The following is a 17,502-nucleotide window of genomic DNA, read 5'->3' as shown; positions in this document are numbered from 1 at the left end:
CCAAGGAAAATAATTATTTAATTGGGAGAAGGAAGTTATATATACATTTAATACACAGAATATTTATGATCATTTCATGTGAACTTTTGTTTGACTCATGTGTACTTTCATTACATCCCTCTTTGGTCTCACGTAGACTCTTTTAATCACAAAAACTTTGATGTGAAGTGAAATAAAATTACAAATTACAGTCCGATATCCAATCCATGGACGATTCTTCACCAATTAAAGTCACATACCCACTCAGAACATAGTTTTGGTGGTTTTAGCATACTATACATATGTGTAGTAACCTACCTAGCTGTTAGAGCTCTGCTAAGAAATTTAAAGCACATCTAAAGTACCAAATTTTATAAAGGTAGTTTTGATATCTTGATTACTAATCTACTGCACAGACGAGTGTTGCTTAGTAGAGAACTGTGCCACTACTGATTTTTTGTGGCACAAACAACATTAAGCGTCTGAGTTTTCACTTGAAATATGATCAACGAAATCATGCTGGACCTGGCATTTACAAATTTTGCGACACTAGCTCAGCTAATCTCTCCTTTCCTCTAACAAGATTCTGTTGCACATCTCGAAAACGGATGCTACATTTTCAGGAATATAAACAATGGTAGAAGTGATACAAGTGCCACCCGTTAGGTTGTTAAGTCATACCAGTCATACGTAACACCTGCAAAACACTTTATATAACACCTTAGACCGGTAAATAGCGGTTTGTCTTCTGTCTGACTATGTTTGACTGCAAACGACAGAAAGAAAGCCCTCTGGTTATTTGCTCACTGGTAAGAAGACTCCACAGATAATGAAGTGCCCCAGTTCTGACGTAGTTTAAAACTAGAAAACAAATAGTTTTGACACTTTTCTAGTCAGAAAAAAGCTGTGGCTTTCAAATAGTCATTTTGAAATGGACTACTTGAGCAGACCAAGAAGGAGTTTTTACAAACATCACAGGAATAATCTGAGGTAAAGTGCTAAAATGTTTTTACTCCTTTTTATTTAAACAGTTTAATTCCCTATCTATGTGAGGCAAATTTGGATAAGCACTTACACCTTTTCTCCTTAGTAGGGTATTACTGCAGAGGGAACACTTGCCTTGGGGAATCGTGCTTTATTAAGTGGAGTATGTGCAAATAGCTGTTACTGTGTGTAGCTGCAGGATTACCTGTGCTTAAATTCAACCTCTATGTTGAATAAAGGCTGAATTTCTTTTTTTGATGTTTTTATGTTCAGCAGTGAGGAACATTTTGTGGGTCAAAGCGATGAGGACCAGAACACAGACAATGAGATCTGCACTATTGCCTCAAGAAAGTTTGGCACAGGGGGAGCAAATTCTGCACCCAGATATGAATCTGATGAAACAGAGGGTTTGTCCAACTCTTGCAACTACAGTTTATTAGTATTTTGTGTGTGTCTGTCTGCTAACTATAGTCTTTATATCCAATGTATTTGTCAATGGACCCTGAGTTCTTTCTTGTGTGTACCGGTACTCTTAGAATTAAAGTTTTGAAATTCACCATCTCTGTTGGAACTTTCTTTCAAATTGGTGTCATCTTTTTTCTGCATGACTCCCAAATTTTGTACTTTGGTTCCAGGTAATGCCTTTGAAATCATTTTATGTAACCCTTCATTGCTGTACATTTTGGTTGCTCATTGTTGGCTGGTGTGTTGCCTGCTCTCTCATTATCCAGCAGCACGCCCCCTGTGAGTTGTGTGTGTGTTTCACTGTCTATTAGTAAATAATTATTTTTGGTACAGTACTTTAACACGTCAGAAGTTTTTTCATTGGTTGTGCCAAAAATAATATTAACTGAAATGATTATCTTGACAAACTTTTGGTTGAATGATGTTTAACAATGCATTCTTTGCATCATTTCTAATTTAAATATAGACTGCCAGTTTTAAAAAGTTAGTTAGTAAATGTATCTTTGAAGTAAGTATAACTACTGTAGATTAAGAAAAGAAATAGATCTGAATTTTGATGAAAAAAGTACCAAGAAGTACACAATTGAATACATGCAAATATCAGACTTTTGTAAAGAAACATACCCTGACTAGATTCTTCTCCTGTAATGGAGGAAAAGTTATCAAGTGATTTAATACCCCAACATAATTGCACCCGACAGGACGCAGGACAACAACACTGACCCCTTGCTATGGGCTTCGTTTTATCTTTGAGCTTTTGAGCAAATGGCATTGCATCACGGCAGTTTTTCCACATAAAACATAATACAGACTAAGTTGTAAATTGTGCTTCTTTTGGTTCTTATATGACCGTAGATACATTTCTTTACAGGGGACAGAGAAATAGTGAATGTCTTGTCTCTTCTGCAGAAACGTTGACAGTAGAAGATGTACTGGAAACCACTGGCTTTGGAAAATTCCAGTGGAAATTATGTGCTCTAACCGGACTGTCATGGGTAAGAGTTGTTAAACATGGACAAACAGTTTCACTCTTATTTCCAGGTACTGTTTATCTTTATTTAATACTGCAATTCTGAGAGCAGACAGGAGACGCCATGGAAATGATGATCCTCAGTATCTTGAGCCCCCAGCTTAAATGCGAGTGGAGGTTACCCGGCTATAAGGTGGCTCTCATAACATCTGTAAGGTCCTCTCAAAAAGGTTTGTATGTTTGTTTTGAGTTGTGTGAAGGTGTTCACTAAAAATTTTTTTTTAAACATTTTTGAAACAGGTGGTGTTTATCGGGATGCTATTGGGTTGCCCCATATGGGGTCAAGTTTCAGACAAGTATGGCAGGAGAATTGTGAGTCTCATTACATATTTTCATACAGAGTATGCCTGACAAATTGAACTCACGCAATGTTTATCTCATGTATTTTCTCCTTCTCTGTTGGAGACAGGGCCTGACAATGTGCATGTGCTGGATCCTATTTTATGGCCTATTGAGTGCCTTCTCCCCAGGATATGGCTGGGTCTTACTCCTGCGGGGTCTTGTAGGCTTTGGCGTCGGAGGAAGTCCTCAGGCGTAATCTCAATATACACTTTGTGTGACAAAATTAATACTGAGTTAGGATCAAGGTTAGGTAGTGAGGTGCTGAGGTGCTCTCTAGCAAGGCACCAACCAAACCCTAGAAACTGCTGTGAGGGTGCTGCTCTAACAGCAGGACCTTGTGTGTGTGTGTGTGTGTGTGTGTGTGTGTGTGTGTGTGTGTGTGTGTGTGTGTGTGTGTGTGTGTGTGTGTGTGTGTGTGTGTGTGTGCGTGTGCGTGCGCGTGCGCGTGCGCGTGTGTTATTCAGGCCGGTATGTGTATGTAATACATATAGATACTGTAGAATGAACAAGAAATTCCCCTTTGCGTATTAATAAAGCATCTTTAGTTGCATTCAATAATTTCTAACAAACATTCATCCTTTTCAAGGGTGACATTGTACTCAGAGTTTCTCCCCATTAAGAAGCGAGGCACTAGCATCATGATGATGTCGGTAATGTGGCTTTTTTTTTTTCTTGCTGCTGTATTACAATGTCGTATGTGTAGATTCTCGGTTATCCAAAACTGTTTCAATCAATCCACTGGATTTTGTGTTTTATCTTTGATCTAATTAATGACGTTTATCAATTTCCTCCTGATGAATGTGTTTGCGTGCATCAGTTATTCTTTTCAGTCGGTACTATGTTCGTGGTCCTCCTGGCATTGTGGATCATGCCCACTCTTGGTTGGAGATGGCTAGTTGGTGTGTCCACTCTACCATTGGCAATATTCATGTGCTTCACCTTTGTAAGTAGATTGTTGATTGGCATTTAAACTAGCAAGAAGTAATTCTCTTAAAGAATTTGTCTTGTTACACAGTGGCTACCTGAAAGTCCGCGCTATGACTTGCTGACAGGAAACACAGAGAAAGCCATGGCAACGTTACAGCGTATCGCCAGAGAGAATGGTAAGACCATGCCTCAAGGGAAGGTGATCGCCCACAAACAGGTGAGGTTACAGATGTAGGTGTCAGAAAGAGAAGACGTGTGTCCACCATGATGCTTCATGGTTAATGTTAAAAATGTTCCCTCCATTTGTGCTGTTTAATTTCACAGAAAAATCGTGGGCAGATTAAAGATCTCCTTTCTCCTCAGTACAGGAAGACGACTCTTCTTCTGTTGTTTATTTGGTTAGCCAAAGAAATACATCCTCTCCTTTACACTCTCTCCTCTTTTGTCTCCACCATCTGCAAATTTTGAATAAGGATTTCATTGTGGTCATTTAATTGCGTGTGATTCTTTCACAAGCATGAATTGAAAACATAAGAGATCCAAAAAATACTGTACAGACTTGTTATTTCAGTTGACTTTCGTTAAATTAATGTGTTCTGGTGTAAATATGTACTGAGTCAAATTAATTGAAAGTAATTTGTAAATTGCAAACATAGGGACAGAAATGTCATCAAAACGTTTGCCTCTTTTCTGCTGTCTGCAAAGACAGAGTTAGTGCAGTCATTTACTGTATCCTCCGCTTTATTTTCCAACTGTATAAACATTTTTAAAAGTTTTAAAACAAATTATTACTATTTTATCCAAAGGTTTGCCAATGCATTCTCCTATTATGGCATAGTCTTGATGACACCTGAGCTGTTGCAATCTGGAGGTATATGTGGCTGTAAGTTACTGTTTGATGATCAGCTTTAATCATTTGTCTTTCAGTCGAACAAAATCCAACACAATCCTCTTATTCTATGTTCAGTGACCGGAGGAACCAAGTCTGAATCAAGTTGTAATTTACAATGTAATTATTTGACATCAGCTGACTACAAAGACATGTCATGGACAACTTTTGCTGAAATGCCAGGTAAAATATTAAAAATGTTCCTAGCAAGATTTTTTTTCAGAGCTGTGGTCTGAAATTGAAGCTGTAAAGTCAAGACATTTATAAACCTGTTGTAAGAAACCTGTTCAACCAGTGTAAAGGGATTGTGACATGTTTCACATTTAATACCCCAAGAAAAAGTGTGTTATTTTGGTTAAAAGGTATAGGTGAAACTGCAAATAGTAAATTGTATATTTATTTATGAAATTTTTGAAGTTAACCATATATAAAAGCAACTTTAAGATGAATAACAAACACATCTCATCCATGACCTTTCACCTTTTGCTTTTCTTACTGGAACAGGTTTGATATCTTGTTGACATGAGCACACCTGTAGTACAGTACATGCAGTTGTTAGCCTCAGGAGATAGAAGTGTGTTAGAAACAGCTCTATAAATGAAATTTATTTGTCTCTGTATTATGCCTGTCTGCTCCATGTAAACTATATGTTCAATATTTCATGAGTGTTTCAGGTGTTTTTGGTGTTCTATTAATGGTTGAGCGAATTGGAAGGAAGAACAGCATGGCATTGTGTTTCTTTTTTTTTTTTTTTACCATTTCACTTTTATATGCGTGTATTGGAAGGTAAATCAGTCTTTCTGTCTTATTTTATCATCATCATTAACAAATGATATAAAAACACCAGGACGAGTGTTCAGTGCTTTTTGTATCCGTCTTTTGGTTCATGCAGGATACCTCTTACAATCTTCATCTTTATTGCCAGAGCCTTCATAACTGGAGGATTCCAAGCTGCTTATGTTTACACACCAGAGGTGGGTCTACGTATTTCATCAAATTAAAAATTTTAAGTTGTGATAAAAAATGTTTTGTAGAATTTCCACGAAATAAAATTCTCTCCTCTTGGCAATTAGGTGTTTCCTACAGAAACTAGAGCTTTTGCATTGGGGACTTGTAGTGCAATGGCCAGGTGTGGTTCCCTGATCACTCCGTTTGTGTCAGAGGTATGAGTCACGGTTGGTACTTCTTAAAGAAGCTCACTGATAATTATTAATTCAAGCACCAGGGTCATAGAGTTAGGGTTATGCATTTCTTTACATGATCTCTCATTTTGTTTTGGTTCTAGGTGATGCTCAGAAAATCGATGTACTTGACTCTTTCTATATACTGTGGCTGCAGTCTGCTGGCTGGTATTATGTGCTTAATCTTGCCTATGGAGACATCGGGCAAAAGCCTGCAGGAGACCACTTTAACAAGGAGGCAGATGACCACAGCAACGAGTCAGTGAAGAACGCAACATTATCCCAAGACTAAGGGTAGATCAGTCTACAAAGATAAAGTAAGACAGATCATTTTGTTGACTGATAACTATTTTCAAACCTGAAGCAATCCACATTTAATGCGACATCACCTCTGCTGGCATTAAAGACAAAGGCTCGAAAATTTCACATTTCATTTACACACTAATGGTTAATGGTTCATTTTTGTGTACAACTGGATGTAAGTATTTTTTATTAAGGTTTTATAACATCACATATCAGTCTTTTATTTTATTCAAGTTTGTACTTTTACTTAGGACACTTTGAAAAGGTTTGTTTATAATGACGACCAGTAGAGTATTTACTATTGGTTCGTCATGTGGTATTTTTGAAAGTGTGATACATAAAATTGAGGTAGGTACTACTCAGATACTTTAGAAGCACTAAAGCTGCCAACATTCTGTGTCATCAGTGTAACAGGGAATCAATACATTATGAAGCTGATTGATCTGACCAACCAGATGCCCTTATGTATTAAAAATAATACAGTATATAAATCTGAACTGTGCAGTATAGGCAGTCAAAAGAAAAAACGAAAAAGGTCAATGGAATAAACAATAATACATTTTTCAGCAATTTTTCATTGGATCTATTTCTTGTTATAAAATAAAGTTTGGACCAAACATGTATTTCTTTAATCGGGTATTGTTAAAAAAGTTAATCGATTCATTGTCATTGAATTAGCGCCCACACAGAACCAACAACTACTCTGGAAGGATTTGGGTTCACTGTGTGTCAGATGGATTGTGATCATATGATCTTGAGTTTAAATTTATTTGTTAGCATGCAATTAATTTTGAGTACAGTGTGCCAAGTAATTGATGTGTGATATCTTGTTATTTCATTTCAGTAGATTTCAATTTAATATAATTTGGAGGAAATGTGTCCTCAGGGATATTGTCAAAAAAAAATTGGGTACACAGCAAACATTGGAATACTTAGTAAGAGCTAGATAGATGCTATTTTTTTACACCAGACCCATTTAAAAATGATAACTTTAAGACTGTAATGTGTGTGTGTGTGTGTGTGTGTGTGTGTGTGTGTGTGTGTGTGTGTGTGTGTGTGTGTGTGTGTGTGTGTGTGTGTGTGTGTGTGTGTGTGTGTGTGTGTGTGTGTGTGTGTGTGTGTGGGCAGTGCCTACTCTGCAGGCACTGCTCAGAACAGAGCAGTGCCACACCTCCCTCAGCTGGGGTCGTCACAATTGGATAATAATAATAATAATAATAATAATAATAATAATAATAATAATAATAATAATAATAATAACAATAATAATAATAATAATAATAATAATGGATTAGATTTATATAGCGCTTTCTTGTCTGGACACTCAAAGTTGCTTACGTTGGATCCATTATTCATTCACACCTCATTCATACTTGGTGGTGGTAGACTATACGTACGTAGCCACAGCTGCCCTGGGGCAGACTGACGGAGGCGTGGCTGCCAATCTGCGCCTACGGCCCCTCCGACCACCACCGGAACAATCACACACATTCACACACCAGCGAGTGCCTCACTGGAGGCAAGGAGGGTAAAGTGTCTTGCCCAGGGACACAACGACAAATGACTCGGCGGGAGAGGGAATCGAACCGCCGATCTTGAATCATTAGAAACAATGCCGGGCTGTCTATGGACTAGATTACAATCATTATAATGGCTCACCTAAATGATGATTATAAAATCATTTGCGAGCATGCGCTCACCTGTGAGTACCGAATGAAGAGAAGGAACAGCTTGAGGTTTGAGAACTTGTTCTTTCAGTTGATGTGGTGAAATCCAGTACATTCCAGAGTAAATGTTTGTTCAGTGAAATAATTGTTCTCACTACAAACACTGGAACGTGTCATGTTGTAGAGGTGGACAGATGTTATTCAAGACATCAGACAAAATATCTGCTGCTTGTACTGTGTATAGTTTGTTCATTATTAGGAGTTAGACAGGAGGTGTATTAGAAGCGTTATTATGTGTTAGAAGCTTTATTTTAAACAAATTGTGCATTATTTATCAAGTAAAATGTTCTGACATTGAAAGATTTGCTGTGGCCTTTTCATTTTATGGTATGGTCCTGTTGACTATTGAACTGTTCCAATCTGTAGATAAATGTAGTGGGAAGTAATAGTTACTGTTTGCTGATCAGCTTCAACTCCAACACTCAACCCTTCATCTTCAATTTAGCAACCCAGGGAGCCAAAGCTGAACCCATTTGTAATCCGGAGTGCAAGTATTCTACATCAAATGAACACAAACACATTTTATGGACAACCTTGGCTGAATTCCCTGGTGAAAAGCTCCCTATTAACATTTTGTTTTGATGGGGAACTGAAGCTGCAAAGTAAAAACCTTCAAAATGCTGGTGTAAGAAAACTGCAAAGGACATATACAGGGTGGTCTTCCATGTTTCTTCATAAACTATCCCTGAGAACAATCTGAGACAAGAAGGCTTTCAACTTCTGTCAAAATTCTGATAACCACACTTCATTTTCAAACATGTAAACGACTGATAAAAGTTCTGTTCAAGATTAAATGAAAGTAAGCCACTTTTTAAAAATGAAATGACTTTTTATTTGTTTAAACAGTTTTGCCTTTCTTACAGAAACAGGTTTGAAGCTTTGTTGCAAAAATCTGTTGGAGTGGCCTCACCTGTAAAACCTTAACTTATTCCATTCTCGCTGCATCATCCTTGTCATCATAATTTAATTTCATGTCTGTTTCAGGTGTTTTCATTGGCCTTCTGACAGCCGATTATATTGGAAGAAAGAACAGAATGGCATTGTGTTTCTTCATGTTTTCTTTGTTCATTTTGCCTTTTTACACTTGTATAGGGAGATACATTTGTCTCAATATCTTTAATTTTGTCATTCAACAACAAAATATATGAAACGTGAGGGCTAATCTCTCATTCTGTGTGTTTGTCTTCTGTTCTTGCAGGATTCCTCTTACAATTTACAATTACAATTTTACAATTTCAATTTCGTTATTGCAAGAGTTTTCATGTCGGGAGGATTTTAAGTTGTCTGTTGAGATAAGTCTACATATTAAAACTATAAATAAATATTACATATTGTTTCATATCATTTCAACTGAATAAAATAATCTCCTTTTGCAAATTAGGTGTTTCTTACAGAAACTAGAGCCTTAGGCCCCGTCCACACGATGCCGGAACTTTTTGAAAACACAACTTTTTTGTTGCATTTACGCCTTCCGTCCACACGACAACGCAGATATCTGGAACGAAAACGCAACTTTTTGAAAACGCTGGCCTATGTGGATTTTTCTGAAAACGCTGGGTCTGTGTTGTTGTGTGGACGGTGTATCCGTAACTTTCTTTATCCGGGGGGGCGTGTCCCTGGGACCAAAACCGCTGTGATGTCATGCATGTGACCATGTCTACATGTACAAACGGAGCTAAAACCGGCTGTTTTCTGATGCATAACAGCTCCACGTCGAAGATGCGTTGATAAACATGCTTTCCACTTAAATATTTGTTCGTCTGTTTCTTTATTTATGTCATAAAGTTTATATATGTATTTATTTATTCATTCATTCACGTTCCTCGCAAAACACGCCGACATCAGTTCTGGGTCAGACCGGGACGCGCTGTCTGCTGGTGGGAAAACTCTGATGGAGGTCGTCCTCCATCAGCGTGAATTTCCACACATCCCGGTCCTCTCTCCTGTCGTTCTCGGAGTTGTTCTGCTTATACATGTGTTGATAAACGCACTTACGTGTGGACGGAGATTTTTTTGAAAACACCTTAGGATTGGGGACGTGCAGTGCAATGCCCCGGTGGGGTTCCCTGACTGCTCCTTTTGTCTTACAGGTATTCAAAATGTACTTTTATCACCAGACTAATATCACATCATTTGGCTCTAAATTTCCCTGCGTGTTCCCTCATTTTCCATGTTTTGGTTTTAGGTGATGTTCTGGACATCATTGTATTTGACTCTGTCTATATACTGTGGCTGTAGTCTGCTGGCTGGCATTGTGTGCTTGAACCTGAAAAGGCATGCAGGAGTCTCATCTTACTCAAGAGGATGGAGGCAAGACAACATCAGCATGAGCCAGTGAAGTGGTGCAAGGCTGTCCCAGGACAAAGATCAATGGACAATAACAACAAAAATTACCAACAGACAATTATTTCAAATAACTGAATTGTGTTAATGTAGGTTTAACAACAAGGGGATGACCATGTTTCAGGCTGGGAGCAGCAAAAGCTCATTTGACATGCACAACATCTTTATGGTGTGGCCTTGCCATTATATGCTGGACAGTAGGATTTGATGAACAACATGATGACGGTGATCAAGTTTAATTTGTGTACCATGAAAAAGGAGGGTGTTGCCAGAGTAAGAGGTACAATGACATTAAGTAAGAACGACTGGGATCACTGCCTTGCACACTGTAATGTCTCTGCCCACAAGTCATGTTCAGATTACGGACATATCAATTTAGATTAATGTTTAAAAAAAATTAATAGTTCTCCACAACCACTTCTAAGATTTTCCAACTATGGATACAGCTATGAATTTTAAAATCTTAAAACTAAATTTCAAGGTTGACACTTGAGTTCACTGTCATGCATTCAGTAACTGGACAAATGCTGTAAATGGTTTCATTTTCCCATTCTGTTCTTCACTTGTAATGTTTAATACTGGCCTTCTTGGCCACCTAAGAATGTAATGGCTTTCTTCATTTTTATTTTGTGTGTGTGTGTGTGTGTGTGTGTGTGTGTGTGTGTGTGTGTGTGTGTGTGTGTGTGTGTGTGTGTGTGTGTGTGTGTGTGTGTGTGTGTGTGTGTGTGTGTGTGTGTGTGTGTGTCATGTTGAGACATCCTCAAAAACGCAGATGTATCTCAAGAGATTATGCCAATAAATTTTATATAAAAAAAGCTAACAAAATAGTTTTTTCTCTTTTTTTTTTAATCTCTTCTTTGACTTTGTCCCATCTCTTTACAAATTTTCATCATAAGCCATTGTTAAGTAAATGTGGCTGATATTTCATTTACGAGACACCCTTTCCATTCATTCAAGCTGTCACCACAAGTGAATTTTCTGAGGCTGGCTCCTCCCCTCTGTCACAAGATGATGCGACACAAAAAACCCAAATACACAAACATCAAACACTTTTTTTTATCATTCAGGTGTAGCTCTCAAGCTGCAAAACAAATGGACAGCTGGAGAAAACTGGAAAGCTCTGTTTGCAAGAGAAATCTTGAGGTAAAAAAGGACTGCTATATTATGTTAATGTCTCACTTTGTTCAAATATAAAAAGGTATAGTTTGGGAAGACCTGCTGCACACTGCCGCATGTTACCAGAGGGCATGTATTAGGCTACGCAATGAGTAGGACTTGAATTTCTAGTTTTGTTCTTCTCATTTAGGAGTGAGGAAAATTATTTGGATCAGTGTAATAAGGACGATGTCACACAATGATTACTGCACCATAACCTCGGCAGGAGTTGAATCAGAGGGAGGAAACACATCAGCAGTCAGATGTAAAGCTGACAAAACTGAAGGTTTGTTAATTTGTCACTGCTAAGCCAAGGTTTTGATCTTGTCTGTCTGCTTAAAATAAAAAAAACATTAAATTACCTCAAAACCTTGTAAAAAAAACTCCTTATTCGAAACTGAGTTTTCCCTGAGGAGGTTTCTTTACACATGAATGATTCATGTAGCTGTATTAATATAAGAGCAATTGTTCAGTTGTTTATGTCAGAGATAAATTTTAGCTGCTTCGTACGTGAATACATGTTAAGTGTATAATTGTGGTTGTTTAATCTTAAGCAACATAAATGCTTGTTCCATGAACTTCTGCTCAAATAACGAGTTATGACTTAATGAGGTTGATTTGCATTGAAGGACGTAATGAACAGCACCTTATGTCATTATTTAGCAGATAGGAGGCATGTGGCAGTCAGTTTAACATGTTGAAAATCTTTAATATGTTGAATAACTATAACATAACATATTGAAGCTCTTCGGTTGTCATGCATTCATTTCTTTTCAGGGGACAGTGAACTTCAGTCAATGTCTTATTGTTTTCACAGAAACCTTGACAGTAGACGATGTACTCGAAACCATCGGCTTTGGAAAGTTCCAGTGGAAATTATTTATTCTCACCGGACTGTCATGGGTAAGTCGTTAAACAAGGAGAAATACGCACATTCTGCTATTTTGCACTCATGTAGCACTCCTCCTCTCCGTGTGCAGACAGGAGAAGCCATGGAAATGATGATCCTCAGTATCTTGAGCCCCCAGCTTCACTGTGAGTGGAGGCTGCCCAGTTATATGGTGGCTGTCATGACATCGGTACGAATCACTCAGATAGGAAGAAAGTGGTTTCTCGTTTTAAAGTATCCTTTCAATTTCTGAAAGTATTTTTTTCAGGTGGTGTTTGTTGGCACAAGCGTCGGTTCCCCTTTGTGGGGACATGTGTTTGACAAGTTTGGCAGAAGAGTTGTGAGTCTCATCCATTTATTTTGAGTAGGTTTAGTCATTTGTGTATTACTCAATGTTGTTCTTTTCCGTGTATTTGTTGAAAACAGGGTTTGATCACTTCTATCTGCTGGACTACCTTTTATGGCCTGTTGAGTGCCTTCGCTCCAGTTTACGGCTGGCTCTTGGTACTGCGGAGTCTTGTGGGCTTTGGCACTGGAGGAAGTACTCAGTCGTAGGTTCACTGCCCCTTCTATATATGAACAAATGAAGCCTGTACTGATCTAAATCTGCACTGACTCATCTAAACAAAAATCATCCTTTCGATCCAAGGATAACATTGTACTCAGAGTTCCTCCCAGTAAAGATGAGAGGCACCTACCTCATGCTACTGTCGGTAATGTAGTACATGGATTTTGCTGAATTCCAATGTTACATCTTTGATCTGATTATGTATGATTTTGTGATCCCCTCATCGATGACTTTATGTGCCGTCAGTTATTCTGGGCAATAGGTTGTGTGTTTGAAGTCGTCCTAGCATTATGGATCATGCCAACACTTGGGTGGAGATGGCTGCTCATTGTGTCCACTCTACCATTAGCAATATTTATTTGCTTCAGCTTTGTAAGTGCATTGGTAATTGATAGATATTTAAGACAATCAGCTGGGGTTAATCTTACAAAAGAACTTCCTGTTTTAAATAGTGGCTTCCTGAAAGTCCTCGCTTTGACTTGCTGACAGGAAATACAGAGAAAGCCATGGCAACACTACAGCGTATCGCCAAGGAGAATGGTAAGACCATGCCACAAGGGAAGGTGATCACCCATGAACAGGTGAGGTTATAGATAGTGTCAGAAAAGTGTGTGTGTGTGTGTGTGTGTGTGTGTGTGTGTGTGTGTGTGTGTGTGTGTGTGTGTGTGTGTGTGTGTGTGTGTGTGTGTGTGTGTGTGTGTGTGTGTGTGTGTGTGTTCAAGCTAGCACGTACAAAATGCTGAACTACGAATTTATTCAAGATGTACCATTCCATTCCATTTGTTATTTTTACAGAAAGACCGTGGGGAGATAAAAGATCTGTTTACTCCTGAGTTTCGGAGGAGTACTCTTCTTCTATGGTTTATCTGGTTAGTTAGAGTAAGACAGTTTCTACTATGTCCTCTTCGACATTTTTCCAGCATTTTGACAAACGGATGAAGTCAAATAGAAAAAGCCAAGAAATGCCAAAAGCCAAGAAATGTCTCAACTGGCAACTGCTTTAGTTAATTTGACTTATAATTGTATAATAATTGTGTAATTTAATTTTTAAGAATGAAACAAAAGTTATTTTATGAACAGAAAAGATAAGAGCCCATGCCAAAACATTGTTTAAAGACAAATTACTTCAGGTAATTACATATGTTATCGAGATAGGTAACATATTTATTCATCGAACAATATGGCATGTGAAACTGTCGTATGTAGTCTGCTGTGTGTAATGTATACATTTGGTCCACATTAGTTTATTAATCCAACCGTGAATCAAATGTGTTCCTTTCATCCACTTGTATGTAAATTAGCATGTAGAAGAAAATATAATTTTACTTTTCTCCACAGGTTTGTCATTTCTTTTAGCTATTTTGGTATAGTCCTGTTGACAACTGAGCTGTTTCAATCTGGTGACCAATGTGGTAGTAAGTCTAGTAACAGTTCCTGTTTGTTGATCAGCTTCAATTAATTATCTTGAATGAGAACAACAACCAACACAAAACTTTCGTCCTTCCCGACAGCAACACAAGGAGTCGAAGCTGGACCCAGTTGCAATCTAGCATGCAAGTATTTGACATCAGCTGACTACAAAGACCTTCTATGGACAACCTTGGCTGAACTTCCTGGTAAAATGCTCCCTCTTGGGATTTTTTCAAAGCTACAGTGTAGAACTAAAACATTAAAGATCTTCTTTATATATGTATGTATTTATTTATTTATTCAATGTAATTTGCTAATTCATGTCTGTTTCAGGTGTTTTGCTCATGTTTCCGCTAATTGACCGCATTGGCAGGAAGAAGAGCATGGTGTTGAGTTTCTTCATGTTCTCTTTGTTTATTTTGCCTTTATATGCATGTATCGAGAGGTAAGATTGACTCTGTGTATTATTTTGTCATTAACCAACAGCAAAATATATTAGAAAAGCAGGAATGATCTCAAATCTTTTGTGTCTGTCTTTTGCTTCATGCAGGGTAGCTCTTACAATCTTCATCTCTATTGCCAGAGCCTTCAACACTGGAGGATTCAAAGTGGCTTTCATTTACACACCAGAAGTATTTCTACAACTTTTTAGCAGTTCAATTTAGACATACTGTATTGCTTAATACAATTCCGGATTAACAAAATGTTTATTTCTCGGTCTTTAGGTGTTTCCTACAGAAACTAGAGCCTTAGCTTTGGGGACATGCAATGCCATGGCAAAACTGGGTTCTCTGATTACACCCTTTGTATCACAGGTATAATTAATTATCTCTGTTGGTGCTCCCCAAAGAAATGTTCTCAAAATTCCAGAGTCAGTCGTTTGAAAAATTGACTGTTTGTCTCTCTGCCTGAATCCACCCTTCTGTTTGTTTGGTTCTAGGTGATGCTCTGGCATTCAAAGTATTTGACCCTCTCAATATACTTTGGCTGTTCAATTCTGGCTGGCATTGCATGCTTGATTCTTCCTGTTGAGACATCAGGCAGAGGTCTGCAGGAGTCAAATCTTAAACAGGAGTAAGAGGTTCAGACGACAAAAAGGAGCCAGTAAGATGGTGCAAACTCTCCGAGAATGTGTGGCGCATCAACCAAAAGTAAAACAACATGGTGCCCATGATGAAGACAACTGATGTAATGTGTAATAATAAAGTTTAAAAAAACTACCTATGTGTATTCTTTTCTAATTTTATATCGGCCTGCTACCAATATACAATTATAATATAACACAGTAACTATCCATCCATCCATCCATCCATCCATTTTCTTTGAGATGAGACAGTTGCAATAATCTCAATTGTCTCGTCTACGGCCGCTAATCATGTTTGTGGGTCATAGGTCTGCTGGTTAAAGGCAAAAGGCAGGGTACACCCCTGATGAGGCGTGAGCTTGTTGCGGGGCCACAGGAAAGACAAGTTACCATGAATGCTCACATCTACGAAAACAATTTGGTATCACTGATTCAACTAAACTGCATGTTTTGGGGAGGAAACCGCAGAACATGGAGAGAACTCAAGCAGATACAGAGGGTATATATAAACCCCACACAGAAAGGAATCAGATCCGGAACCGTCTTGCTGTGAGGCAAAAGCACTACCTGCCACGCCACCATATTGTGCCATAGTAACTATGTCAGTATTAGCAACTCCTTGTTTCTGCACCTGCATCCTCACTCTGTGCTGCTGGAATTGTTACAGTATAAATTGGATCCAAATGATTGGCACCCATCAGTCTTTGACTGTGGGCCCAGGGGGGAGTACTGACCTCCAAAGAACCTTGGGCAGCAGTGGCTCAGTCTGCTTAGTTGGGGAGGTGCCAGTTCACCTCCTGACCCCTGCTGAGGTGCCGTTGAACCAGTCACTGTACCCCACAAGCTGCTCATAGGGTGCTATGTGCCCGTGTCTGTGTGTGTGTGTGTGTGTGTGTGTGTGTGTGTGTGTGTGTGTGTGTGTGTGTGTGTGTGTGTGTGTGTGTGTGTGTGTGTGTGTGTGTGTGTGTGTGTGTGTGTGTGTGGCCAGTGTATTTGTGGAATATATACAGAAGAGGGGGAAAATCATTTTCCCCATTATCATCTCCCCCTCCCCATCTATTTGAATAAGCTCACTTGAAAACCTCACGCTGTCACACTTCAAGCATCTTCCCAGAAGTTCAGGCCGCGAGCCGAGTTAGCTCCGGTCTTCACATTTGTCCATGTCACTCACTTATGGAGCCGTTTCAGCTTCTTCAAACATATCGGTTTATATTCTTTGATTGTGACGGACCTCACGCTGTTGTTTTGGGAACCCCAATTCTTTATTCAACTGGACCAAACTCACTAAGCCAGTGTCTACCCAGATGGCTGGACCATAACACCTTCGTCTTCGCGTTCGTCTGTCCCACACACACGGAGCCGTTAGGGCTTCGTCGGACACAGCGGTTTATTTTCTTGTAACGGCGAAGATAAAATATAAAACAAACGAAGATAGATAGATAGATAGATAGATAGATAGATAGATAGATAGATAGATAGATAGATAGATAGATAGATAGATAGATAGATAGATAGATAGATAGATAGATAGATAGATAGATAGATAGATAGATAGATAGATAGATAGATAGATAGATAGATAGATAGATAGATAGATAGATAGATAGAGCCAGTACATGATCATTGACTTGCACAGCCAACAATTTAACAACGTGCGTGTCTGAGCGAGGACATTGCAACACACTGCTTCCTTACGGCTGAACAAAGAAATTCACCTCAAGGACGAACACGCCTTATCGAGGAGAGGGGAGTGTTCTTGTGCAGATGGGCTCGGGATATGTCAATCACCCCTGTCAATCACCCCTGTCAATCACTCCTGTCAATCACTCCTGTTATTACATCACGACAGGAGCTGATTCTGATCAGATCATTACAGGCTTGTGTCATGAGTTTGTGGGCTGTACAGTTAAAACGGAACCCGTTCATTTTCCAGATGAAGGGAGTTTATAGAGTTTGGGAGGACTACTATATATATATGTAGAGACTAGAAAAAAATTGTTTTTTAAATATGACCCATTAAACTATACCAATCAGATAAATGATATTTAAGCTGGAGCTAAGTTTCGTGCTGGAATTATTTGGAAGTTCCACAAGATAAGAACTAAAACCAAGAGCCTTGACTGAGGGTAAGCATAGGTGACTAGAGTTTAAAATACAGTATAACAAAGATTGAAGGGTATCCCAGGGAGGCTGGGTCTTGGAAACCAGACTGGCCAAACTGAAAAA

General features: G+C 38.7%; 2 protein-coding genes across 4 annotated transcripts; both read left to right on the top strand.

Annotated features, from left to right (window-relative positions):
- Window positions 1–895: 895 nt before the first annotated feature.
- LOC137608567 (synaptic vesicle 2-related protein-like) lies at window positions 896–9,010 on the top strand. Of its 3 annotated transcripts, none has more exons than XR_011038202.1 (17): window positions 896–969; window positions 1,240–1,370; window positions 2,338–2,423; window positions 2,511–2,609; window positions 2,699–2,770; window positions 2,868–2,992; window positions 3,387–3,450; window positions 3,618–3,743; window positions 3,816–3,944; window positions 4,052–4,125; window positions 4,534–4,610; window positions 4,695–4,799; window positions 5,291–5,402; window positions 5,509–5,590; window positions 5,690–5,779; window positions 5,902–6,114; window positions 8,812–9,010. XR_011038202.1 is itself a non-coding variant. In XM_068335050.1 (16 exons), the coding sequence occupies exons 1-16, from the start codon at window positions 911–913 to the stop codon at window positions 6,061–6,063; spliced, it is 1,593 nt and encodes a 530-aa protein (XP_068191151.1). In that variant the 5' UTR covers window positions 896–910; the 3' UTR covers window positions 6,064–6,829. The 3 variants fall into 3 exon arrangements, 1 of the variants encoding a protein (XP_068191151.1); XR_011038201.1 differs by having other exon boundaries at window positions 8,273–9,010; XM_068335050.1 differs by lacking the exon at window positions 8,812–9,010 and having other exon boundaries at window positions 5,902–6,829.
- A 2,249-nt stretch (window positions 9,011–11,259) lies between these two features.
- On the top strand, window positions 11,260–15,380 carry LOC137608599 (synaptic vesicle 2-related protein-like). The gene is made up of 16 exons (XM_068335096.1): window positions 11,260–11,313; window positions 11,477–11,611; window positions 12,143–12,228; window positions 12,306–12,404; window positions 12,483–12,554; window positions 12,641–12,765; window positions 12,864–12,927; window positions 13,029–13,154; window positions 13,235–13,363; window positions 13,578–13,651; window positions 14,121–14,197; window positions 14,294–14,398; window positions 14,526–14,637; window positions 14,743–14,824; window positions 14,918–15,007; window positions 15,133–15,380. Exons 2-16 carry the CDS (start codon window positions 11,515–11,517, stop codon window positions 15,268–15,270), a joined length of 1,476 nt encoding a protein of 491 aa, XP_068191197.1. The 5' UTR covers window positions 11,260–11,313; window positions 11,477–11,514; the 3' UTR covers window positions 15,271–15,380.
- Window positions 15,381–17,502: the final 2,122 nt, after the last annotated feature.

The sequence above is a fragment of the Antennarius striatus genome, chromosome 15 (assembly GCF_040054535.1).
Source record: "Antennarius striatus isolate MH-2024 chromosome 15, ASM4005453v1, whole genome shotgun sequence".
NCBI classification, from domain to species: domain Eukaryota; kingdom Metazoa; phylum Chordata; class Actinopteri; order Lophiiformes; family Antennariidae; genus Antennarius; species Antennarius striatus.
The sequence above is the reverse complement of the archived record's forward strand: the minus strand, read 5'-3'. Positions and strand labels throughout refer to the sequence as shown.